The 27,354-nt window shown below is 41.2% G+C and overlaps 2 protein-coding genes across 2 annotated transcripts in view; one reads left to right on the top strand and one right to left on the bottom strand.

Moving 5' to 3' along the window:
• Positions 1-27,354, top strand: part of NCKAP5 (NCK associated protein 5) — a 906,625-nt gene that overhangs the window by 701,156 nt on the left and 178,115 nt on the right. Inside the window, exons 7-8 of the mRNA XM_065880133.1 lie at positions 12,758-12,826; positions 22,649-22,687. Coding sequence (XP_065736205.1) covers positions 12,758-12,826; positions 22,649-22,687 — 108 coding nt within the window. The remainder of the gene's footprint in view (positions 1-12,757; positions 12,827-22,648; positions 22,688-27,354) is intronic.
• Positions 16,862-17,958, bottom strand: LOC136125897 (ribonucleoside-diphosphate reductase subunit M2-like). Its single transcript, XM_065880890.1, is given in 2 exon segments — positions 16,862-17,818; positions 17,821-17,958. Coding segments are annotated over 2 exon segments (1,086 nt in total). The 5' UTR covers positions 17,950-17,958.

The following is a 27,354-nucleotide window of genomic DNA, read 5'->3' as shown; positions in this document are numbered from 1 at the left end:
AATGTTTCCCCATTACTTAACATGTTTTACCATCTTTCTGGCTTCCGAAACTATTCCACTGGTATATTTTATATATTTTAAAATTTTTACAGGTTATGCTGTGGTAAAACAACGACAAAACAAACCCAGTTGTTTCCAAGATTAAAGTTTTATTTCTTGGTTTTGTTACATGTTGGCAAAAGTCGGCTGTGGCTCTTCCTTGCGTGTCTTCGTGAGGAAAGATCAGCCTCTATCTTTTTTTTTCTATTTTGAATTTAATTTTATTTTTTTTACACAGCAGTTTCTTATTAGTTATCTATTTTATACATATTAGTGTATATATGTCAATCCCAATCTCCCAATTCATCCCACCACCCCCCGCCACCTCCACTTTCCTGCCTTGGTGTCCATACGTTTGTTCTCTACATCTGTGTCTCTATTTCTGCTTTGCAAACTGGTTCATCTGTACCGTTTTTCTAGGTTCCACATATATGTGTTAATATACAGTATTTGTTTTTTTCTTTCTGACTTCACTCTGTATGACAGACTCTAGGTCCATCCACGTCTCTACCAATGATACAGTTTAGTTCCTTTTTATGGCTGAGTAATATTCCATTGTATATATGTACCACATCTTCTTTATCCATTCGTCTGTCGATGGGCATTTAGGTTGCTTTCATGTCCTGGCTATTGTAAATAGTGCTGCAGTGAACACTGGGGTGCATGTGTCTTTCTGCATTATGGTTTTCTCTGGGCATATGCCCAGTAGTGGGATTGCTGTGTCATTCCTTGTGAATTCTTAAGCAAAGGGCCATTATTCTTCCCTAAAGAGAAAGGGAGCATCAGAACGAGCCATCAGCATCACTGAAAAGGATGTCCTGGAAACATGCAAACAATGCAAAGAAAGGGGAGAGGGGTCAGTGTGGACTGCTGGCATACGTTGCCTAAGAGCAAGAGTTATACACCTGCTGTCATTTTGTCTTCTCTGTAGGAAGGGGAAAGAAATTGTTCCATGGCAGAGCAATAGATATTTTCCTGAAAATCTCACGTAACACTGTGTATCTCACTTTGCTCTGCTTTTCTGTCAAAGACCTTACCACTGTCTCAGAGACCTAGAATATCAGCCTTTGCTTTGTCTTTGGTTCTCGGCTCTCCTTCTCACCCAGGTGCTAGTGAGGAGCTGAAGAATCTGTTCTGAATTCTTTCTCCAGCATGCGTCTTCCCCCTCCTCCCCGATGCCACCGTTTTATCTCAGGGGCAGCTGGTCCTTGACAGGATGCTGTAGTCACATGTTTTCTGATCTCCCCAGCTGCCACTGTAGTCCCTCTTCGTCGCTGGTGCTGGGGCTTAGTTACTCAAAATACACATTTGGTCGTGTCCCTTCACCACAGCGTCTGGCTCCTTCCACCTCTTTGTCCTTTTCCCTGCCCTGTGTCCCCACTCTGCACCCTCTGACCCTGTAAAAGCAGAACTGGCTGCCCGAGTACACCTAGACCCTTCCAGAACTCCCTTGCCCTCAAGCCCCGCCTTGTGCTCTATTACTTATTTGCGTGTGTGTTTGTGTGTGTGTGTGTGTGAAATGTGTTCACAGACAAGTGCATAAAATGTATATTTACAGTGAAAAATTATAATGCAAACAGTGGAACAACTGCTACTAGGTCAGCCAGTGAAATATTGCCAGGAGCCCAGAGGGCCCCCCCACAGGTTCCTCTCTCATCACAGGTTCCTTTCTCCCCACCGGAGGCAATTATTCATCTCACTTCTGGAATAATCCTTTTCTTGCTTTCTGAAAAAAATAGTTTTACTTCCTATTTTTGTATCCCCAAACAATGTAATTTTTCCAGTTTTAACATTTGTACTTGGAGTCATTTGGGGAGATAATGTGTATGTATGTGTATGCCCATGCACGTGTATTTGTATGAATATGTTTGAAATGTACATCCTGCTTCTTTCGCTCAGTGCTACCGTTGCAAGATTCATATGTGGTATCCATTTTTCGTGCTCTCTTCCTCTGTCTTCCATTTCTGTATATTATTTCATTATATACATTTACCACAAGTTGCCAGTTGTACTGTTAGTCTTCACTTGCATTATTTCCGTCTGGGAGCCCGTGAGAGCAAAGATGCTGTGAACATACGTGTATGGCCATCCTGTTACAGTTGTTCACAGACATCTGTAGCGGATGTACCTAGAGACGGCTCTGCCGGGCTGCGAGGTATAAGCATCTTTTCCTTCGGTAGGTTAAGCCAAAGTGTTCTACGTGAATACATTTATTTATACCTCCTCCCGGTGTGATATGAGAGTTCCTATTTCTCCACGTATTCATCAGCACTTGCCTTTTACCTTTTTTCTGTTCGTGCCAATTTGGTGCACGTGTAATGGTATATTTTTGTACTTTTAACTTACTTTTTTTTTTTTTTTTTTTTTTTGCGCTGCGCGGGCCTCTCACTGTTGTGGCCTCTCCCGTTGCGGAGCACAGGCTGCGGACGCGCAGGCTCAGCGGCCATGGCCCACGGGCCCAGCCGCTCCACGGCATGTGGGATCTTCCCGGACCGGGGCACGAACCCGTGTCCCCTGCATCGGCAGGCGGACTCTCAACCACTGCGCCACCAGGGAAGCCCAATGGTATATACTTTTAACTTACTTTTTTTTTTCTTTTTTTTTGGCGGTGCGCGGGCCTCTCACCGCCGCGGCCTCTCCCGCCGCGGAGCACAGGCTCCGGACGCGCAGGCCCAGTGGCCATGGCTCACGGGCGCAGCCGCTCTGCAGGATGCGGGATCCTCCCGGACCGGGGCACGAACCCGCGTCCCCTGCATCGGCAGGCAGATTCCCAACCACTGTGCCACCAGGGAAGCCCTTAACTTACATTTTTAAGTAACTTCGTTTTGGGGGTAATACGATTCCTGGAGTGCAAATGTCTGTGCTTGTTTACTTCCCCTGTTTTGTCTTCCAGTGTCTGTATGGTTCAGAGGTCAAAGATTCCTATTCCTGAAGGAATTCCCAGTCAGTTAAACAACCCAGATTGCTTGCTTTCCAGCCGAGTGGGGCAAACACTCATGCTCTATTTCTTGGGCTTTCTTTGTTTATATATTCTCCTTCAAAATACTTAAGGAATAAGGAGTGTGTATATAACGATATTATCCCTGTAGCATGAAGGATGTATATGGGCAATTTCTTTAAGTTTATTTTTCAATCTGTGAAATGGAGCTAACACTATCTACCCCATACAGTCTAGGGGTCTTCAATTAAATGAGGTAATAAGGTCAATATCTTAATTGATATTACGTTATGCAAATCAATCGATTTTTGAATAATTCAACTTCTAAAATGACTGATGGTTAATGTCACAAATATCCTCTGTGCAACAAAGTGATCAGATCTGTTCACATTTCTCAGTTCTGTGAAATTTCTCTGTGACGCTTATAAAACCACAGAATTCACTCTAGTCCCCTGATGCTTGAAAGTCAAAGAGATTTGGTATTTCTGAACACACATCTGGGGAGCAAAATATGTTCAAAGGTTTTTGCTAAGACCTTTAGGGTACCTGCATTTTAGGCTCTGTCATGATTAGAAATTACTTGTTGCATCTTGAGTGCAAATATGTAATTTTTGAAATTGATGAGTTTTTCAATTTTAGTAGGAATAATTTGGCATAATTTGACAATATTATTAAATGTTTGGAATAATAAAATATTTGTACCAGTCTTTAAAAACACACACTTGTCATACGTAACAGAGCTTCACTTCCCTGAATCAACACAAGTCTGAGTCCCAACTACAATCTGTTCCAGGCTGAAAAGATCAATTTTCCTCTTCTAGCTAGTGGAGAGGAGAGATAGAGTTTCGGGAGGCGGGGGGAGGTCAAGTTAATCCTGCTTATTAGCAAGTTCAGAGACAAAGGAAGTAACCTCATTAATGGGGGAGGAGGTACAGGTACTAACAGCTTTATGATGCTTTGATGTTGGCTTTCTAAAATCAAATTGTCAAAACAGACCTTAGACAGAAAGACCTAAATAGACAGTTCTCCAAAGAAGACATACAGATGGCCAATAGTCACACGAAAAGATGCTCAACATCACTAATTATTAGAGAAATGCCAATCAAAATTACAATGAAGTATCACCTCACACCGGTCAGAATGGCCATCATCAAAAAATCTAATAAGTATCAATTGCTGGAGAGGGTGTGGAGAGAAGGGAACCCTCCTGCACTGTTGGTGGGAATGTAAATTGATACAGCCACTATGGAGAACAGTACGGAGGTTCCTTAAAAGACTAAAAATAGAACTACTATATGACCCAGCAATCCCACTACTGGGCATATACCCTGAGAAAACCATAATTCAAAAAGAGACATGTACCACAATGTTCGTTGCAGCTCTATTTACAACAGCCAGGACATGGAAGCAACTTAAGTGTCCATCGACAGATGAATGGATAAAGAGGATGTGGTACATATATACAAAGGAATATTACTCAGCCATAAAACGAAACAAAGTTGAGTTATTTGTAGTGAGGTGGATGGACCTAGAGTCTGTCATACAGAGTGAAGAAAGTCAGAGAAAAACAAATACCGTGTGCTGACACATATATACGGAATTAAAAAAAAAAAAAGGTGGTTCTGAAGAACCTAGGGGCAGGACAGGAATAAAGACGCAGATGTAGAGAATGGACTTGAGGACACAGGGAAGAGGAAGGGTAAGCTGAGGCGAAGTGAAAGAGTGGCATGGACATATATACACTACCAAATGTAAAATCGATAGCTAGTGGGAAGCTGCTGCATAGCACAGGGAGATCAACTCGGTGCTTTGTGAGCACCTAGAGGGGTGGGATAGGGAGTGTGGAAGGGAGACGCAAGAGGGAGGAGATATGGGGATGTATGTATATGTATAGCAGATTCACTTTGTTATACAGCAGAAACTAACACACCATTGTAAAGCAATTACACTCCAATGAAGATGTTAAAAAATAAATAAATAAAAATCAAAAAAAGAAAATGAACCTACAGACAGGTCCTGCATAACATGTTCTCATTGCTTGGGATCCTGAACTCCTTGAGACATGAACGCTATTTTATTTGAATCTAGCACCCCAGTGCCTTGTGCTTGGCCTGGACTTACTGGGCATCCGCAGGTTACTTTAGTGCAAGAGTAGTGACGTTTTGGCAGTGTGCCTGTGCATATATGGGCACAGAGATTCCTTCTAAGCCTTCCATGAATGCATCCCAGAATGCATGTCCTATTCCTGTGGTGGATGGGCAGAGCTTATAACTATTTCCGGAAATTTTCTAGAATGACAAAATTTGTCTCCAAGTGCACAGCAGCCCTCCATGTTGCCCAGGTGTGGAGATGTAGCTCTTAAATACAGTCAGTGGGAAACACCCTTTTGCCAGCTACACCTCCAGCCTGGCCACCACAGTGACCAGACATGATAAGATGAATGATCCAGAAACACCATAAGTTTTAATGGATGAAGATATAGGGAAGGAGATTCAATGTCCAGGTCCAATTCTTGGTGAATTCAGGTTTTGTATCACTTTACAAGATGAAAATGTGCACGCTTGGATGGCATGCTTTATGGCACGCCCAGCCACTCCCATGATGCTTTCTCCTTAGATGGCTTTCAAAATAGAACAGACTACTGTGTAATTAAGGCTATTTGGGGCATCTCTGTTTTGCTTCGAAGGCCGAATCTGAAGTTTCTTGGTGCACAGAGTGAAGTTGTTAGGATGGTACTATAATGGGCAACTCGGGTATAAATACACAGGTATTTAACTGGAGTGTCACAGGACTCTGATTCAGAGGGGCGATCATAAAAAGGTGTGCTTTCCTGCCTTTGGGGCCCAACCATGATTTTTGAGAAATACCTTTTTCCTGACTTTATTCTGACCTGCTTGCCTTTGCTGAGTTGAGGGTTTTCAGCAAGCTGGGAAGATGTCATTCCGAAAAAGACCAGCTGTTACAGAAGGGAAACCACAGGGATGCAGCCCTTTTAACTATTGTGAATTGGAGTTTTTCTTCTCTTTCTCTCTTTCTTTCCTTCAGAAGACATCCTTCTCTTTCCACCTTCTTCTTTCTTCCATAAAACAAATGATAAAGCAAGCGTGGTAAAAGCTAACCTTTGGGGATTCTGAGTGAAAGTTACAGAAGAACTCTTTGTAATGTTTTTGAAACTTTTGTGTCCATCTGAAATTCCTTTTTTAATTTAAATATATGCCCCCGTATAAGTTTTTAGGTTCACATTTCACCAGACCACAAAAATAAGTAGAATTTAGAAAAGCCAATGGGAAAGTGAAGCATATTCCGTCTGAAACAGCGGAAACAAAGGCGTAGCCTGGGGAATGAGACCTTGAACTTCTTGAGATGAACAGGGGCCTGAGAGATGGCATATGCTATGTACCAGCAAATATATGTTTGCATAGATGAGTGGGGACAGAATATAACAGGTGAAAATCCTACAGCGGAGTTGTGATTTTATGTAGAGGAAAGTTTTTTTGTGTAGAACTGTTCTACCTTTGGTCTGTGGCAAAGGATACTGTCTTAGTCTGTTCAGGCTGCTATAACAAAATACCAAAGACCGAGTAGTTTATAAATAACAGAAATTTATTTCTCTCAGTTTTGGAAGCTGGGAAGTCCAAGATCAAGGCCCCAGCATGGTCACGTTCTGGTCAGGGTCCTCTTCTTGGTTCATAGCCATAGCCGGTGCCTTCTTGCTGTGTCCTCCCTGAAGGAAGGGGGGCTGGCAACCTTCAGAGCCTCCTTTATGAGGACTCTAATCCCCTTCATGAGGGCTCCACCCTCATGACCTGCTCACCTTCAAAAGGCCCCACACTTTAATACCATCACATTGGGCATTAGGATTTCAACATATGAATTTGGGGAGGACACAAACATTCAACTGTAGCAGATGTATTAAACACATTTATAGTAAAGAAAGAGTTATACATAATGAGCACTTAGAGGATTAATGGAAAGCAGCACTTTAGAAGCATTGGTCCCTTTAATCATTTGTAAGTTCCGGCCACACGTCTGTTCACAAAGCAGACCCCCTAAGGAACGTAGTTTCTTTAAAACATATATTAATATTAAACATACATTAATTCAACAACATTGTAAATCAACTATACTTCAATTTTAAAAAATGTACATATATTAATTCAGACCCATTTTCCACAGTAAACCAAAACAATACAGATGTACTCTATGAAGCTCTTCAATTGTATAAAGATATTTAAGGACTTTAGGGATGAAATCAGAAACGTATTTAGATCCCTGCAATTTGGAGCCCTGAGGAAACCACACAGAGCAGGAAATCCTCCAAATCAGAGACTAAGTCTGGCACAAGCTTTTGATTGTTGTGCGAGACCAAGCTGAGCCCTAAGACCCACTGTTATATTTAATTGAACACTCTAATGACATCCTCTGAGTACACTGCTTTAATAACACACTTATTTAAAGTGACGCAACCCATGTTTTCATCCTGCAAGTCTCAGTAGTGACACTGACATTTTCCCTTTCCCTCTCTGCCTCATCCTCTCCCATCCCTGCCTTACAAATAGTCACTGTCTCTTTAAATCACATTTAATTAAGTTTCCTTTTTCCTTTTTCTGTTTTCTTCCCCTGTTGTCTCATGTTGGTGGCAGGTTAATCCTGAATTTGTAATAAATGCAAATGGATTAAAGAAAATCATAAGTTCAAGATTACTTTAACCTCACCAGCATAATTGTTAATATCTCCGTCGTCCCCTGGGATATGTAGGATTACATCAATTAAATTGGTCTCTGTAACTGAACGCATTAACCATAAATGTGACTGCCATGTCTTTCCCAGCACCCTTAAAGTATTTAATTTGCTTGCCTGTAATAGATTGTCAGAGCAGTAAACGTAAGGCAAGTAATGTAAATGGTGTAATGATGATAATTATCTGAATGGATCGATCAGAGTGTTACTGCAACGTGATATTGTGGGTAGAAACGAGATACAGACATCCCGTATACATTCCCATTTTCAACTTTATTTCCTTATGTATTATTTCCCAAGATTTTTCAAGTGAAAGCAGTGTAAGCTGGCATCGCTGTTCTCTCCTTTATCTCTCCCCATCATCCTCTGTGCTGTTGCCTTATTAAAACCAGCAGACCCCAGGGAAGCTAAATTTCTCCAAAGAAAGCAGTGACTTTATAAAACTGAAATTCTAGCAGTTTCTCCATTATTCATGGTATCCAGATATTTGAACCGGAAGTCGCTTTGTAGATTGGCTAGTATGTTCCCTTCACTTATTAACTACTAAAGAACTGTAATCCCAGAAAGGTTCCATGACTTGTTGAAGGTTACACAGACTGCTATTGCCAGGTAAACTGCAGCGGGTAGAACCGGCCCTCCCACCTGGGCTGGGCAGGGAGCTGAGGGGTTACACCAGCTGCAGGTCTGAAGGGGGTTCAGTGTGACAGGCCAGAACAAGCCCTGGAGGAACCAATAGCAGGTCAGGAAAAGCTTTCCATTTAGTTTGGGTGGGTAATGAAATGATGGAACTGTCTGAGGATAGCCAATACTTAAAAATCTGAACAGATGATCAGCATGAGGGTAGAAGGATTGGGCTATGTGGCAGATGTCTGTCCATGATGAAAATGGAAAGAACAGTGTAGGATCCCCCCTGAGGGACAGGAGTGTTGGGAGAGGGTTGCTAAAACAGGGATTCGAGCCCAGAGGAAAAATGTCGAAGCCAAGTATTAGAATGGAAAGTTGAAGAAGAAACAGGGATTTAAAATCCTTGGATTTGAAAGATGACCAGGTCGGGATGATCTGACAGTGGCATCCAAGCAGACTGTTTACTTCAGCTTTTGTGCCCCATCCTGGTTCAGTGACACCACATCAGTTTCATTGGTAAGAAACAAACGGGCCTAAATCTGAAACTTTTCATACATCTGCCAAAAAAAAAAAAAAAAACATCAAAGCACAAATAAAACCAGAAAACAGAACACTAGAACTTCAGTTGCTGTCCGCAGAAAAATAAACACCAAATACTGTACCCACGGCACTATCCACAGCGAGGCTGTGTGTGCCAGGGCAGGGTGGTAGCAGAGGGTACAAGGAAAGCACTCCCAGGATGAGAAGGTCTGACACCACGAGCTCAAATCTCAGTACTGGCTCTTGGCTAGGGCTTGAAAGTGTACAGGACCTAAGGTGACCATCTCAGCGAGGCCATGATTCTGGGGAAAACGAGGCTGAGAGGAAAGGTACCATCTGAAGATGTGACTGTGAAGGGAAAAAGAAGAGGGAAAATTTCAAGATGCTGTGGAAATAAAAGAGAAGTATAAGACCAGCCTCCCCGGTCATCATTCAGCAAAGCGGCTAAAACAGGGGTGTATAGGGCAAGGGTGGAAGAATAGTACGTGAAAGTGATAAACCGATAAAACAGAAAGGATGCAAGTAGAGAACTGGTAGGAAAGAAGGCGGGGGAACAGTTGATTGGTGCATATATAACAGGAGGGAGCAGGGCACAGGATTTTAACGATGGTAAGAACAAAGGGAGTGATGGACCCTAGGAGAGAAGCTGTGAGAGGTGGAAGGGGTGATGTCGGAGGGTTAGGAGAGGAAGTGACACCTCGCTCCTTTTAGTATAGTTTTGACTTTTGGAATCATGTTCATGTTTTCCATATTCAAAATATAAAATGAAACCAATGAGAAGAGGAGAAACTAAATTTGAATACTATCAGAAACAAATGACCTGAACTGAATTTCAAAATAAGTTTTCTTTTTTTGAAACAATTTAAACGTTTTTAATTGAAGTATAGTTGATGTATAGCCTTATATGTTACAGGTATACAATATAGTGATTCATAGTTTTTAAAGGTTATACTCCATGTATAGTTACTATAAAATGTTGGCTATATTCCCTGTGTGGTACAGTGTGTCCTTGTAGCTTATTTTATACGTAGTAATTTGTACCTCTTACTCCCCTTCCCCTATATTGTCCCTCCCCCTTCCCTCTCACCAGTGGTAACCACTAGAGTTCTCTGTATCTGTGAATCTGCTTCTTAAAACATATTTAAATCTAAATAAATTTAAATTGAGAAAGAAGCAGATGTTAACTTCCTCAAAATTTCTCTGAGTCTCATAAAGAATATTCATAAATGCAACCCTTCCAGCTTCAGTTTCAAATAAATAGTGTAGCCACACTAAGGTGTGAGTGGTGAGAAAGAGCCAGTCTGGTATCTTTTGAACACAGTATTTTTACTATATACCTGCATTCTAAAGAAAAAGCAAATGTGAATTCTTCTTAGTACTATTTTTTTGTGGTGTGACCATTTCGTACGCACTTTAGGATTGAAGAAATGAGAAAACATAATGATGTCAGCAGCCCATGCTCTCACTCTAGAAGAAGGAAGATACAAATATGAAAAGGGAGGGCAAGGAGGAAGTCAGTGGGGGGTTGTGTGTGTGTGTGTCTGCACGTGCGCACGCATGTGCAAGGAGAGAGGGAGGGGAAGAGAGGAAGAGAAGGGAGAAACGCTTCCTTCCACCGAAAGAGACTAGGAGCGGTGATCCCTCAGTAGTAATTTGCACGCATTAATATCCAGGTCTTAGTTTCCAAATATCATTGCCCAGCTAAAAAGAAGCAGGATTCCTTGGAAAAATGGCTGCTTTCAGGGACGGGGCACCAGACAAGCAGAATGGGCATGGAACATTTCCCTGGGCCAAAAAAGAAAGAACATGTTTTAAAAATGAAGGAAATATGTCAAAGGGCACAGCTTAGAGAGTCACCTTCCCAAAGCTGAGAAAATGGAGCATCAGAATAAATACTGAGAGTGCAGACATAGCCCTATGAATAATAAAAGAATCCATGTATTCATACTGATAAATAAATAGGAAAAACACTTCCTTATGACATCATGCAAACTCGTAAATGTAGGCAGAAAAATGGTAGAAATCATCATTTTCAACCGAAGTAATTGTTGATCCAGGCAAGATTCATGGATGGTTGCTAAAATAAGTAGATAAAAGTTTGATGCAGAATAGGAGATTTTCATAGTCTCAAAGTACGTGCCCCCAATTTACTTATTAATTCTAAAAGGAAAGATAGTAAATTTACAGTGGAGAGATTTGGAAGACTCCACCTTAACCAAGTGATCAAAGTTAACATGTCCAATTATGGGACAAATGGACATGACACGATTCTGATATGATGCACTGAGAAGGACCCAGTATCATTTCTGTGCCAGTACTGCCAGGTGTGCAGGAGGAAACTTGAAGGAAACCCAAATTAAGGGGCATTCCGCAAAATAATTGCCCTCTACTCTTCCAAAAAAAAAAAAAAAGGAAAGGAGGGAGCGAGGGAGGGACAAACAGCATAGACGACAGCTCTTCCAGATTACATGATCTTGGATGAAGGACAAATAGATGATTTGTCCTTCATCCAAGATCAGGTCCCGATCCTGGAGAGCATTCTAGGTTGGAAAAAACTTTTGCCATAACGACATTATTGGGACAATGGATGAATTTGGAATAAGGACTATAGGTCAGATTGTGGTGCTGTGTTAATAAACACTGTATTTCCTGACTTTGAAAACTATACTATGGTTGTCTTCGTTATTGGGAAGTACACACAGAAGTAGTTAGGGATAAAGAGCTCACTCTCAAGTTGCAGGAAAAAAATTGAAAGAGAAAGAAAGTGATACAGGAAATGTGGCAAAATGTTAACAATTGGTGAATCTAAGGAAAGGGTACGCGGCAGTTCATTGTACCATTTTTGCAAATCGTCTGTAAGTTTGAAATTATTTCCAAAAAAAAAGTTGAAAGAAACTATAACGGGAAAATGTGAATCTGTGTACCTCCTAAAAATCATACCATAGTTTTGAAAAAAATGGTCTAAAGGTCTGTACGCCCACTTCTAAATGTCAAGGCGGGCTGTCATGAGGGGTGGGTAGAGCCAGGTTTCCTTGGGAGATTGGGATGGTGATCACTGTGGCAGCCATGGGATGGGTTAACTTATACAGTTCAGGATTCAGGTTGGGGCCAGCAGTGGCCAAAGTGAACCCAGGTCACCAGACACAGAGGGCAATGTTCATGCCACCATTCCATGCTTCTTCTAAAACCTAATGTGCTTATACTGTATACTTTTGTTCCCTTATTATTCTGCGGGTAACCTAGTCACCGTATTCAACCTAGGATCCTACAGTAATTTATTTAACATTAAGGTACCTACAAGGCTCTTAGGAGCAGGAAAGCAGTACTTTTAAAAAGGCAGGGGGAGGGCCGAGGGACTCTTAAGTATGTTCAATTCTTAAATTTCTCATTATAGTCTCCTGTTCAAAAGTCATTGATTAACCCAGAACACAGCATGTTTAGTTTGCTTGTGGAATTACGCTTTCACGAATTTACCTGAGGTTCTCTTCTGTGACCTAAACAAATACCAGCTTGAGAAACTGTGACAGGTCTTAATGAAGTGGATTAAGGCATTTTTTTCCATTTACATTTTCATAGAATGAAGTAAACATTATAATCTTTTTCACAGAACACTCTCGCATCAGGCCATGATTTGATTTTCTACCTGTTCAAAATATCAAGTTTTGCATTTCTTTAAATGCTAATGCCTTTTTGTGAACAATAAGACAGGTGTCCTCCCTGAGAGATTTATAATAGTACTTAGAGCAAACTCGTCAAAGATTCTTCTACAAGAGTGTTTCGGATCCTGAGGAGATATATTTAGTAACTGTATTGAAGATGTCACGTAACAGAGCATTTCATAGATTTATCTGTATTATTTTTGTATCTCTACTGCAGGCAGAGAATTCAGCGTTGGCTTTGGAAAATGAAAATCAAAGGGAACAGTATGAGAGGTGTCTTGATGAGGTAAGGGGAGCGGGGTGCTTCTGGATAAGACGCTGGACTGTTTAGGATTCCCTATGTCAGATCTTAATGTGTGTCTATTACCGGTCTCCAGAGAACATTAGCATTTTCGCCTTCAAAGGAAGGCTGTAAACATGGTGAATGTGGAGAAGGAAGGTCAGGCAGTCCCCTCCCCCTCCCTCCCTATATCCTTATATGGGCATCTGCAAATTCCTCTTGGTTATTGTTTAATATGCTTGGGGCATAGGTTGGGAGATGCTTCACCGTACGATAAATTCGTCCTGTCCAGTAAGTGTGATCCCAGCCCGTGAATGAGAAAAGCCACCTCAGGGCACGCTGCATCGCCTCCAATTGGATGCCATTTCTGAAAAAGCAAATCCTTGATAGAGTGGGTGGGGACGATGTTCACAGTTGGCAGCCAGAGGGGAAAAACCAGTGGATTGAGAACAAGGCAAGAAGAGAAAGGGAAGTAAGGAGGAAAATTTGAGCAGAATGGAAGGAGACGGGGCCACACACCTGAGTAAACTGGAGAAATGTGATTCGACGACGCTGAAGAGATGACAGCAGAGATGGTGGGTGGCTCAGAGTTCCTGAGAGGGGAGGGAAGACTGAAGTGTATGCAGGGCCCTGGTTTTCCCCTCAGCCATCCCCTCACACGGCGCCAGGGATCGTACCACCCATCTTTCCTATGTCATCCAGCCCGGACTGGCCATTGGCCTCCCTGACAAGCTCTTATCTGGGACTTGGTTGGTGATTGGAGTTACTCATTTGATGGGATGACTTCTCTAGTCATCTGCCTGATACCCTAAGACTTGCACATATTCTTCTAAGAGATTCTGTTTAAGAGCTGTTACGATATAGCTGACGGAGATTTTAAGAAAATAAGAAAAATTACATTCCGTCGAGTTCTGCTACCTTACCAGTGGAAACTAGCAATGTATCTTCAGTCTTTGCCTCTTTACTAACCATTGGGAAAACCTTTCCCGACAAACGCTCTTGAACTTCCTTCCCCCTTCCCTCCCCCAATCCCCCCATTGATTGTCCCGGAAGGTGATGGGTTGAACGACAAAGAACACAGGTTCAAATCCCAGTTATGGCATCATCCCCTCCGCCATGTACTCCTCTTCTCCCTTGAAACTAGAAATGGTGCTTCCTTCAGAGTTCCACCTGTGCTGGATATTTTCCTACACCAGTGCTTCTTGAAATGGGATCCCTGGGCTGGCAGCATCAGCCTCATCTGGGAACTTGTTAGAAATGCAAATTCTTAAGCCCCGTTAAGCTGTAGAGAATCAGAGACTCTGGGAGTGCACGTGGGCCTGGCTATGATCGATCTGTTTATCAACAAGCTCTCCGGGTGATGCTGTTGAGCCCTGCAAACTAAGAGCCATTATCCTCATAACACAGACCACTTTGCTTCACAGTTACTTGTTGAAGAACCCTCAAAATGTCCCCAGAAAACGGTTTAGCTATTTAAGATTTTAATTGTTTCATATCTCCAGCCATATATATTAGTTACTCAAGCAAAATGGTGTTTGCACTCGTCTGCCCTGTCAAGACTTAAAAGGACTGAATAATCTTTACACCGTCCAAAGTTAAAAGAATCGCTCAAGTAAGTTGACATAAAGGGAGGAGTGGTGACTCGGTGTCTAGTGAGGCCAGTTCAGCCCCCTCCCCCCTGTTCCCCAGGTACTTGGTCCAATCAGAGTTTAGGGCAAGAAAGACCAAATAGATCCAAGGATATTTAAAGGAACAAATATTGCCCTTGGGTCATATGTATTGATCAGCAAAGTTCCACTTTAACCTCCTACACAGAAATTTCCAGTGAGACTTAATCTGCATTTAGAAGTCAAATTTACGTGAATCACACCACAGAAGCTTCTCAGTTGTCACAATTTTCCCACAAGTCATCCCCCCCCATCACTCAAAAAGCTCCCAGCATTCCTTTCTGGAAATTCACAGCCTGCCTTCTGTACGTTCTCTATGCCTGCATTCCGAAGGTGTCATTAGCATGTGTCTGGTGAAACCGAGGTTTTCACCCACAAAATCATTGAGTATAAAGTTTCCACTGAAGACAGAATTTTCAGAGGGGGAATCCCACTGTACTTTTTTGTTGTTGTTCTTTTATTTGACATGAGAACGGTTTTATTTAAATCATCGATCACTGGTGCAGTACTCAATATTAGGAATTTGAAACGATTTAGACAGTCTGTTTCCTTTTAACGGATTAAAAAACCGAACCCTAGTTGGCAGAAGCTAATGCTTGCGTCACACAGCTAATGGGAGGTAGAATCCTAAAATCTGCTTCCAACTGCCACCTGAACCTGACGCCAGGCAAGGTGTTTATTTTTGTGTCGCACAAGTGTAAGGACCATATAAAATCTGGATTAACTTTATAACAATAATTTAAAAGGTAGAAAAGGGTCCCGTATTACAGAAGTTTTTAAATTGACTGTTTCACCATTTATATTAATACAATAAATGAAGAAAACTGACAGCAGAACAGGCCAGTGGTCAGCCAACACACAACACAACGTGTTAACAAACGTGGCCAAAGGATCGGTGTGTGTCATGCATTACCTTCCGTGTAACATCTTTTTTGGAGGGGGGGAGGGAACATAAAGGTGGATTGATTCAAACTAGCCCTATTAAATACATCTATTAAGTTTATACTTTCTTCTGAAATTAATATTTGAGTGGAACATGTATGAATTATTCACATAACACCAGCTTTCTACTGAAGTTTAAGAATCCAGCAGATGATGCCCACATTTAGGCAAATCCTAGGAGCAGTTGCCCTGAACAGTATCCACTCAGTCAGTTATGAACTGCAAACTAATACTGGGTAAGTATTTCAAAGTATGAACTACAGATATGATATTAAAAAAAAACATAGAGTAGAACACCTTTCTAACTTTAAAGTACAAATGGTTAAGTCACCAGTACCTACTTCCACACAAATTAAACAAAATCAGAATAAACACTCAACTTTTAGGAGAAGCAGTTTCAGTCCCGGTTTTACCACTTAATAGGAGAAAGATCTTACGTGGGTCCTTTCATTCAAGGATGATTTGAAAACCAATTCACAAAGTTAATTATCTTGGATCCTAGCTAAGAAGACTCTTCAAGGATCTTTCATACTAACTTGAAGTTGGGGAACATACAATTTGAGAAATTAAATGATACCGCCCCTCATGCACACCCAGGTTACCCACAGTGAGTCCGGATCACACTTCAGTTCCTAATGACCTAAGTTAAGAGTCTCCTTTCTCCACATCTCTTATCCCGCGATACTCGACGTGGGCTACAGAACACAAACCCAACCTGTGTTCTATGTGGTACCACCTGGCTGATACTGATACCTAAGTGTGCACAGGATTGAGTTCAAAAGCTCTTCAACTCATCAAAGAAAAGAAAGAATAAAAATAACACCCTTAGTTTACACAGGCTTAACCTACGTTGATCACCTAGTAAATCTTGAATTGGCTCCCGTTAGTGGTAAATAGAATACTTTTGTATTTGGTGTAGAAACCAACAAATTTAGGTTAAATCGAGCCTTCACTCTGACAGTACAAACTATGTTTATTTGTGTGTAATGTGCCAGTTTTATATACAAATCATAAGTAAACTTTAAAATCTGAAGCAGTGAGTCTGATGTCTTCCTACTGCCTTGTGGTAGTAACTGTTTAATCCTGCTGGATCAAACTCGCTTGACTCCCCACACTTTGAGGCCAAGGAAGGTGCTGTTAAGAGCCAGGGGGAAGTCATGTACAGCCAGCCTGCTTGGAAAAGCCAAACATGGACAAGATCTTTCATAAGAATCCGAGTAGCTCTTGTCAACGCTTTCAACCTAGGTGACCCCACTGGCATTAACAGGATTGATTTTGAGGTAGCTACACAGTTTTAAAGATGCCATTAATGAAAATTATGGGCAATTTATGGTATAGCCGGTTAATACCATTCAGGTAGCTGATCTTTTTCTCTTTTGATGAGAAGGAAGAAAAGAAAACTCAGCAAAATAAGAGCACATCTTCAGTTCACTTAGAAGTCAGCATCCAAGGTAAAGGAATTCTCTGTCGGACTGGACATCACTCCCATCCTCTGATACTCGCCTACTCTCTTCTCAAAGAAGTTAGTCTTCCCTTCCAGTGAAATATCCTCCATAAAGTCACATGGATTTTCTACTCTGAAAACCTTGCTAAAACCCAGCTCCAGCATAAGTCTGTCTGCCACGAATTCGACGTACTGCTTCATCAAAGCGCAATTCATCCCAATGAGCTCCACTTTCGGGGCCTCCGTGAGGAACTCGTGTTCCACCCTAGCTGCACTGACGATTATTTCTTTGACTGTCTGCTCCGAAGTTTCGTGTAGCAGGTGTTTGAACATCAGGCAGGCAAAATCACAGTGTAAACCCTTGTCTCTGCTAATAAGTTCATTGGAAAATGTGAGGCCGGCCATCAGTCCTTGTTTCCTGAGCCAGAATATCGATGCAAAAGAACCAGAAAAGAAGATTCCTTCCGCTGCGGCAAAGGCTGCGACACGTTCTCCGTACGTAGCCTCTTTGTCTTCGATCCGGCGCAAGGCCCAATCTGCCTTCTTCTTTACACAAGGCATTGTCTCAATGGCGTTGAAGAGGAATTCCCTTTCTTTGGAATCTTTAATGTAAGTGTCAATGAGGAGACTGTCCATTGCAGAACGTATGTTTTCCATGGCAATTTGGAAGCCATAGAAATAATGGGCTTCCGTAATCTGAACTTCCTGGCTAAGCCGCTCCACCAAGTTTTCACTTACTATGCCATCACTTGCTGCAGAGAAAGCCAGAACACGCGAAGTGAAACATCTCTCCTCAGGCTTCGGGGCTTCCCAGTGCTGAATGTCCTTGGAAAGGTCCACCTCCTCAGCTGTCCAGAAGGAAGCCTCCGCTTTCTTACACATCTGCCAAACATCACGGTATTCGTTAGGAAAGATGACAAAGCGGCGGGGGGTTTCTTTCAGAAGAGTGGTTCATCCTCCACCCTGGGGGCAGATGGCTTAGGGTTCGGCTCGGCGGGCTCCTGGCAGATCCTCCTTGCGGTCCCACTGAGCGACGGGGGAGTGTCCTCCCAGTCCGCCAGGCTGAGCCCCTTCATAGGCGAGAGCTGGAGGAGATGCTGCTGATGCAGGCCAGCCACGGTGGCGGGCGGGATGCCAGGTGGACTGCGTGCAGGTCCTGGGCCCTCCGTCCTTAAGTGCAGAAGGTTAACTGTTGCCAAAGAGGGAATCTGCAATAAAGAACCACCTGTGAGCAGCACAAATGTTCTGTATTCATGAATCCCGGCCCCTGATTACACATGCCTGTCGCTTTGTAACTCATTGCATGAGGGTAGACAATCCATTTCCATGCATTGTAAGAGAACACTCTCAAAGGGGTAGTTGAATGCAGTAATAATGCCAACTGGAAATTCTTTTCAAGGCTTTTCATACTAATTAGACAAACTAACAAGGTAAGGCCTCATGTAAGTTATTTCCTTGCTAATGGGTTTCATGAAACACACACAGGTGGATAAAATGTAAATTTGAAGTGTTCTTCAGTCCCTTTTGTACTGAGTGTTATTTTCTGGGAAATGAACATATTGAGGTGCTTAGTGATTTTTATTTATACATGTATTTTACACACAACACACACACACCATCCCTTTACAGATAAAAGCCCTTCTTCTCAAACCATCCTTCCTTAACTGCTTACCTGAAAATGTGTTTTAGTTTCTGAAGTTTGAATGATTGGATTCAGATTTAACATTTTTGGGGTGACTGCTTTTGATCAGGTACTGCCCAAGGTGCTTTCTCTGATGATGTCTATCATCTCATGCTTTTTTTCACAATTTTAGAGGCAGACGGTTCCCCTGCTTGACAGATGAGAAAAATCAGGTTGCTTCCCCACCCCCATACATATCAGTGAATGACCAACACAGGCAGTATTTGAACCCAGGTCTTTTTTGTGATTCTGCCCCAGTGCTCTTCCCACCTGCCCCCCAGCTGCCTTCCTACAGTAAACCAAGCTCAGAAGCAGAGAAAACTTCTCCAAAGCACATTTCCCAAAAGGCGCGCTTTAGCGACCAGGTTTGTACATTACGTTGCTGACATGACAGTGGCTTGGCATGATAAAGTAGCGCATAAAAGGGTGAGAGCAGGGCCACCAAGCAGGAGGACAGGACCGTTAAGCATGGTGTCCGCTGAGTACCTTACGCGCCCCACCCTGGACCCCATCCCCGACAGTCTTCAGGATGTAGTGAGCATTGGCTCCCTCTGGAATAAACTCATTCAGCCTCAGGGACTGTTTGGCAATAAAGCAACAGACAACTCTGCCGCCCTGATTCTCCTCTCTCTGCCCTCCTCCCCCATCCCTCTTCATCTGACAGGGGAGAAGAACAAAGATGTGTGTGGGTCACAGATGAGCCAAGTGTCAGAGGAGCTGGCTTGTCTGAGAGAATTCTTACGGAGAGGAAAGGAGAGATGTACCTGGCCGCTCTTCTTGGCACCCCTGTTCCTCCCGCCCGGCTGCCCCGCTGCCCACACCCCTGCTCCTCTTCTAGATTCAAAGAGGGAGGTTTCCACAAAGAGCCTAAGGGAGGTTGTCAAACAAGCCAGGGGCTTAAGGACCGACTGTCACCTTTGCTCAGTGTGTCTCAGGTCCCCATGGCCCAGCCCAGCTGGTCTTTTTTCTTTCTTTGGAGAGGAAAGCTGTCAGCTGACACTAGAAGGTATTTGTTCTCATTAGCTGGGCCTGCCAGGGTGTGATTATTTGCAACCTGAGTGCTAAGGGCAAGATGCTATGATGAGGGCAGGGGCCCATTCCAGGGATCATCTTGTGAACCTATTAGAGGTTGCAGGCACAAGCTCCAAACAGTTGTTCTGTTGATGCATCGGGGAACCTGAGCTGTTAAAGGTAGTAACAAAACCCAGGAAACTATCGTTAGAGACAGTACCAAGGAAAGCATGTGTATCACATGCCTGCTTTTCTGCAAGGAACCTGTGAGCCCTTCTGGGTAATAGAACCCCATGTCAGTAGGTAAAGAAACAATGCATTCGTATATCTTTGTTCAGTTTTCAGGTAGAGCAAACAATTGTCCAAAGTACGTGCCAAAAGGAACTGTATCAGAGATAGAGTCTATAAGCCTATAGGGCAAACATATTGGATCGCAAAGATATAACATATTTACTGCTACAGGCTCTTACAGATAAGGTATTCGTTTATGACTCCTGCTAAATCATGTAGAGAGCTATTTTATGCGACCACTGTGCCACAGACTGGTTTAAGTGAGAGACCAGTTCGGAGGAAGAAAAGAAAACATTGATATTAGGCAGTTTTATGAGAATGTAAATCAAATCTAAAGTTTGCTATCCAAAAGAATTAAATTATTTATGGTATAAATTAAGTTTGGTACATTGTTCCTGATTTAAGCAGCATGAATAGTTCAATTCTTCTTTTTTTTTTTTAATTTTCAAGAGTAAAATAGATGGTATATCGTTTGACTTTAAATTCACAGTTACAAATTGAAATGAACATTTAAAAACTGAAAGATTTTCAAGATTATGCTATTGGTCAATTTGTGTCCGCCGAATAACATTTATCACCACTGTGATCATGTATAAATAAAGTAGTGAAGGAAAAAGTAATGGCACCAGTTACGGAAAATACAATTTATTTTGGACTATGATAGTTCTTAGATATGCTTCTTTAACTTGGGCTGGACTAAAAAGCAAAATACCTAAGAATACTTTTTCTTCAAAACTGTAGTTAGTTTCAATGAAAGGCCTTTCTTTTTTACTTAATGTCAACAATATAAATTTGAAAAGGATTCTGATAGGGAAAAAAGTCCTTCCTGTGCATACAGTTCAATGAACCAATTATAGGTAATCTGATTCTAGTCAGTTACTGCTTGTGGTGTAGATGTCTGCTAGCCACAAGTTGATTGCAGCCTGTATTTTAATTTTCAGTGAGGCTTACTGGTGGCTCACTGTCATTAAGGATATGCTATTTTGTCAATATTGAGTTAAGAAACAAACATGAAAACATTTTTACCATAATCTGTTCCCCTATACTAGACAGAGAAATGAGCACACACAGTTCCGCATCATCAGAAATACATTTGTTATGAAGAGAAAGAGAAGATAAAAGTGTGGTCCTCAGCCTTAGGTTGAATGTGAGAATTACCAATATGATTGGTAACATGATTACACGATTATCACACTTATAATTGTGTTACTGCCAACGTCCTACCAGCTATGTTCTCTTTGAAATGAAAGAACACATCCCAGTCATAGATACTCTGCAAATTTATATTGAATAAATGAACGAACAGAAATACCTTATATTTAAGATATTTAAATATCCTGACTTGGTCTTTAATGCTGTCAGTTTCATTTATCACACTAAATGTTTATAGTTTATGTATGTACTGACTAAAACATTCCACATAATTCACCTATCTACCGTAATTTTATCAATATTAGCCATATGGGTACATAATTTCAAGGTTGTGGTGAAGTTTAATGACTCTTTGTGAAGTGTTTTTGAAACCTGCAGGTGAAAAAGAAATCTTAGTGTAAATACATGTAGAAATGATGAATGGTTATCTGGAGAAAATGCCAGATTCTTGAAATATCATGGACATGTTATCGGTTTTTCACATGGCCGTTAACTGGAATTGTGTCACATGCCCACTCCTAAGCCAGTCGCTGAAAGGGACTGGAATAACCAACACTGGCTTAGATTAATCAAGATTCACCTCCTTGGGCTGAGAGGGGCCCAGCTTCTCCTACTGTCACAAGCTGCCTGATACCTGAAGAAAATTAGAGTTCTAGCAATGTATTAGTGACAGTTATATTTGGTTGTATATTAGAAGAAACTCAACATAACAGTGCCTATTTTATTTCTCTTTCATATACCAGTTCAGAGATAGACAGTGCAGCTCCATGCATCATCAGGACCAGGCTCATCCTATTTTTCTGCCCCAAAATACTTAATGTGTGACTTCCATTGTCAAGGTGGCTGCTGAAGCTCCAGCCATCACTTTCATATCCCAGCTAGGAAAAGAAAGAAGGATGAGCCCCCTTTTTGTAAGAAACTGCCTATAAGTCCAAGAAAATAGACTGCTAAAAACTCATTGGCCAGAAGTTTGTCACACAGTGACAAGGGAGGCAGGGAAATGTATTTGGATGTGTCCAGCCAAAAAATCAGTGTTTGTGACTTAGGAGGAAGGGGCAAATGGGGGATAGAGTAAACAACTATCAGACTCTATCACGGGTAACAATGACAAGAGGATGGCATAAAAGAAGATGTGGAGTAGGAAAGCAGAGCGTATAGGAAAGAATGAGTTGCCCCTATTCTCCACCATTCCACCTACCCCTATTGCAAGTAATTTTAAGCAGTGAAATAGTCACACAACAAAAGAATAGGAAGGAGAGGCAAAGGACATTGTAAATCAGCAGTGTAGAAACCGTATACAGATAATTGGGATCGTGTTTTACACTGTATCATTTTTTAGCCTTCTTAAAGTACTTTACATATGAAAGGATATTACTTTTCCAAATATGGAAATGTGAGAGTCAAGGTATGAATGATCTTTCCAGCCTAACCATCTTAATTAGCAACAAGGTCACCTTTGGAAAAAGCGAAGTACTACCTAGAAGGAAAGGCTTATTATGAAAAGAATCAGGTCCTCTGGAGCTAGAGGAAAGAGGAAAATAAGGAGCTAATTAGCTGTGGGAAACTTATTGATAAATTAGAGTCCGTGCATATAAAGTCTCATTATTATAAACGGCAACTCTTTTCTTTATTTTTTAAAGGTAGCCAACCAAGTTGTGCAAGCTCTGCTCACTCAAAAGGTAGGTCACTTTCTGGCTTTATTGTTTTCAAAGTACTTATGTGAATAGATTGGAACTCACATTGTCAGACTAACAGAAACAATGATTGATAGCTACAATACTTTTCTATTTATTCACTTAGGTTAAAATTGTGTGCGTTTTAGATGGCATATGCAGTAACATCAATGACCAATAAATTCATAAAATTTAAACTCTTGGGAAAGTAATAGAAAGCCTTTTGAAGATGAAAGATTTCCATGGGCCCACCCAGATGGGTAGCAAACCTATCATTTTTATTTAGTAAATGCAAACATTAAATAAGTTGATGGATTCCTCTGACTCCTGTAAAATGAATAGCCTGTGATGGGCCGCATTAACAGAGGCCTAAAATTCAGCAAGAGATCTTTGAGGTTAGGAAGTTTGTTTAACTTCTCTGGACCTTAATTCCTCTTCCGTAAAATAGGGATAACAATGTCTACTTCCCAGAATTGCTGTGGTCGTCCTATAAAACGAAACATATAGAGTTGTTCCCCCAGGAACACGTCTGTGGTAAAGATAAAACAAATGGTGGTATTATATACTTGAAAGTTGCTGAGAGTAGATCTTAAGCCTTATTATCACAAAATAAAAAAAGAATTAACTATGAGGATGTGTTAATAATTTTCTGTTAATAAATTTGATCTTGGTAATCATTCTACCATGTAATGTATATCAAATTATCATGTTTTACACTTTAAATATATACAATTATATTTGTCAGTTACTCATAAAGTTAGGGAAAACAACAAATGGTGATTTCTCAGCCTGAAATTTCTATACCTTCTCCTTTGTCATCTTCTTTTTCTGCCTTCAGATCATGTTATTGGGGCAGAGTGGGTAAATGCAGGAAGTTGCCCAAATTTGGCAGGTTTGGTGAATTTTACTGAACCTTTTGCATCTCCTTCCATGATGTGTCTGAGAGGCTAAATTCTGATTCCTTCAATTTTTTTTATTCTGATTTACCTCTCTGTGAGACAGATTTCCTCTTTAAAAGAAAATCTTAGATCATGTGGCATGTTCAGGAGGATGTGGCTAAGGAGAGCAAAATCATTTATGACATTTTGATTTTTTTTAATTGAAAACAATTTTAAAGGTACTTAAATAAATATTATTTTAAATGTATACTGTAGAGGCATTAGAATAATATTTTTGCTAGATTCTCTCCCCGAACTACTTCTGTCAAAATATCATGCTTTCTGCTACAAATGATTTTAACTGATTCAGATTTTACATTAAACTACATAAACAGAGAGATTTGAGCACATTTATTAGGTTAGAATTAGGTTCCACTGTGAGTAACAGAGATCCAAAATAATGGTGGCTTAAATCAGATAAAATAAAATAAAATTAGTTATTTATTTCTCAGATCTAAATCTACAGGTGGACAGTACGTGACTGGTATGATGACTCTGCTCCATAAAGTTGATAGGGTTCCTGGCATCCGGGCTTCCATCTTATTATTCTGCAGGATGTGGCCTTCATTTCCAGGGTTACCTCATTGTCCAAAATGGCTGCCCTGGCTCCAGTGATCACATCCACATTTCAGCCATCAGGAAGAAATGAAAGCCAAAGAAAATGAAGAGGCTAAAAGACACACACCTGCTGTCTTTTAAGAGAAACTTCCAAAAGTTTTCACACCTCCCTACTTATATCTCCATGAACAGAACTTAATCACACATCCACACCTAAGGAAGCTGACAGTGGAGTCTTTATTCTGGGTATGTGCCCAGCTGAAAATTGATTGTCACCTTATTGTAGAAGAAGGGTCGAAACAGATGTTGAAGGGCAACTCATGATTTCTGTCACAATGTATTTGAATGCCTTTTCTTTTTCAAAGGCTTTAATTTCTCAACTGCTTTCCTCCTGCTGGAAACTCGACACTCATTTAATTACAAACCTAAGGAATGAAGGGGCACTGTTGCAGCTCTGTGTGTAACTGTTGAAAGACTTCTCATGCCTGTCTTTTTTAATGGTGCCTCAGAAAAGAGACAAGAAAGCTGTCTGGTACAATATAAAGGAAAATGGGACCTTTCAGGTCAGCCACAAAAAATAGCTACACAAATTCAAGTAGTAACTAGTAAACAGATAAATCTGCCTTGGTACAGTTAAGCAGTAAGACACAAAAAGATGTGCTACTGTGAGATAGCATACCTCAGGGATACTGTGAAGCAGGCAAAGATGCCTGGGCTTTCAGAGATTCCAAAAGAACCATGTTCTGCAGAAACATGCACTTCCCAGTTTTTCTAGAGACTGTAGAATTGCTACAAAAAGACAAACATTTCTTTTTAATTAAGAGCACAATATAGGAAATAAAATGAGGTTTCTCCGAAAGCAGATGAGAAACCTAATTCTAAAGAGGGATGTAGCTGGCACAGAGTAAAAAACAGAAATCTTGAGTGATTTATCCAAGTCACACACACACATAAAATCCATGAGGTAAAATTATAGTCATAACCATACAGTTTTGGACTGTATCATTTATTATGACACAACGGCAAATCTGCCATGACTTCATATCCTCCTCCCTGGGCAACCAAAAAGGTATTTTTCTGGCATACCAGGAATTGGCTCAGATAAGCATCTTGAAGTCACAGAGTGTATTTCCTTTCCAAATGCTGGTAGAAAAAAAATTATTTCCGTAAATTTAGCAGCTTCTGTTAAATGTACATATCATGTCCTAGTCAAGTAATTCAATTTATCTCAGAAATCTGCAAGTTCTCTTAAGAGAGCTGACTGTCCCTCCTTTAGATCAATAACGCTAAAATGACAATATTAAACCCAGCTCACTTCCACTTATGCCTCCAAATCATAGGTCCAAGTCTATAAGTGCAAGTGAAATCAATAACCTGAGCTAAGCTCATATTTTTGTCTGAAATATATTTTATCTTCATTAAGACAATTACACTCACTGAAAATGTTACTCTCCTAGGTTCTTTTTTTTTTTCCTTTTTCCTTTTTTGCCACTAACACCAAACTTGGAAGAAAAGCATTTTTCCCTGGAGTTATTTTCCAGCATATCAACAACCTCAGCCTTACCTTCATGTTCTTTAGAATCGCCAGATATTCATGGTGTTTTTTAATTTGCCAACATGGGTTAAGGCCCTTGTATGGTGGAATCTAGCAGTACAGCCAACCAGATAGCAGCAGAACACAATTTTGTAGCTTGAAGCTAAAAGAACTCCCAACTTCTACATATTTCCCTTGTGGGAGGTGTGGTCAGGCCATCTGGGTCCACTTGTGTAGCAATGGCGTGGGTAGGATCTGGTTTCCTCGAAGAGAGTCTGTTTATATTTACTTAGCACTACCAAGGAGTCAGACCCCATGTCCAGCATTTTAAATGCACTGAATTGTTTTTGTTTTCACTGCCATCTTGTGAGGTAGGGCTACGAAAATCAATTTCCCATAGTTCCAATTGCTAGAAGTGCCAAAGCCCGTATGTTAACCTAGGGTTACTGCACTCCACTCCATGCCCTTACCCTTTGTACCATTCGGTACAAATTTGGACTGTATCATTTGTTATGACACAAAGGCAAATCTGCCATGACTTCATATCCTCCTCCCTGGGCAACCAAAAAGGTATTTTTCTGGCATACCAGAAGAGATGCTATAAAAATCAACAGATGGGTTGAAACCCAATGATTAGTTACATACGATTGCAGGAAATAAAACAAAAGGGCAAGGAAGCCAGTAGATTTCTTAAAACTTCTGGAAGCATCGCCGGTCCTCGCTAGCAAGGATGTCCAGGATCTGACATGCGTGGAGTCAAAAGTGACTCTAAATTTGGAGATTTCTCCAAATCAAGCTTTCTAAGAATCAGTCTTATTTTAGACCCCAGAATTTCCCAACTGCCAGGGACCTTAGTGAACATTTAACCCTGAGCTTGTCAACTAGCTTTGGTAATAGGCTCAATTCACTGTAATGACATAAACTGTTTAGCCATCACCCAGATTAAGAATGTTTTCATCTGAATGCCTTTTGGATGAAGGCTTGCAGTATTCAGTTTGCCACGAGATTCACCACTTCCTATTGATTAGAACTGGCCTGATTCAGTGATACAATTATGTTACCTGTCTTGCCTTTTTAAGTATTTGATGTTGAGGTCCTTGGTTGGTCTGAGATGTGACCAGCCTTTTCCAGTAATCCTTTTCTTTTTACAGAAGTATTAGCATTCTTAGAAGAGATAGGGATATATCAGTGACAGACACTGAGAAGGGCTGTGACTGGGAGAGGCTGGTGGATGTGGTGTCCAGTAAGCTTAAGGGAAGGATTCAGGTGGCCCTTGACAAGCCATCTCATGAAGCAGCTGAGGCATGCCTTGTCTTGAAAGCCTGGTTTTGCGCAGAAGCTACCTGTAAGGTGAGGAAACTGAGGCGTAACCAGAATAAGTTACTTCCTCAAGGTCATGTGGGTAATGAGGACCAGAGCCCAGGCCTCCTAACTGCCAATCCAGTATGTTCCCATGATACACACTGCCTCTGAAATAGGAATACCAGTATAATATCATTGTACACGATAAAATCAAATTTAATCAACAGTACTCCAGTGGTAATATCAGTATATATCGAGCTTCTAATCAACCAGCATTTCCCTAAATTTCCTTTAACCTGGAGCTGGCAATGGTTTTGCTCTAAATGCATAAAGTAACCATA

The sequence above is a fragment of the Phocoena phocoena genome, chromosome 7, assembly GCF_963924675.1.
Source record: "Phocoena phocoena chromosome 7, mPhoPho1.1, whole genome shotgun sequence".
NCBI lineage: Eukaryota > Metazoa > Chordata > Mammalia > Artiodactyla > Phocoenidae > Phocoena > Phocoena phocoena.
This window is presented reverse-complemented; position numbering and strand designations above follow the sequence as displayed.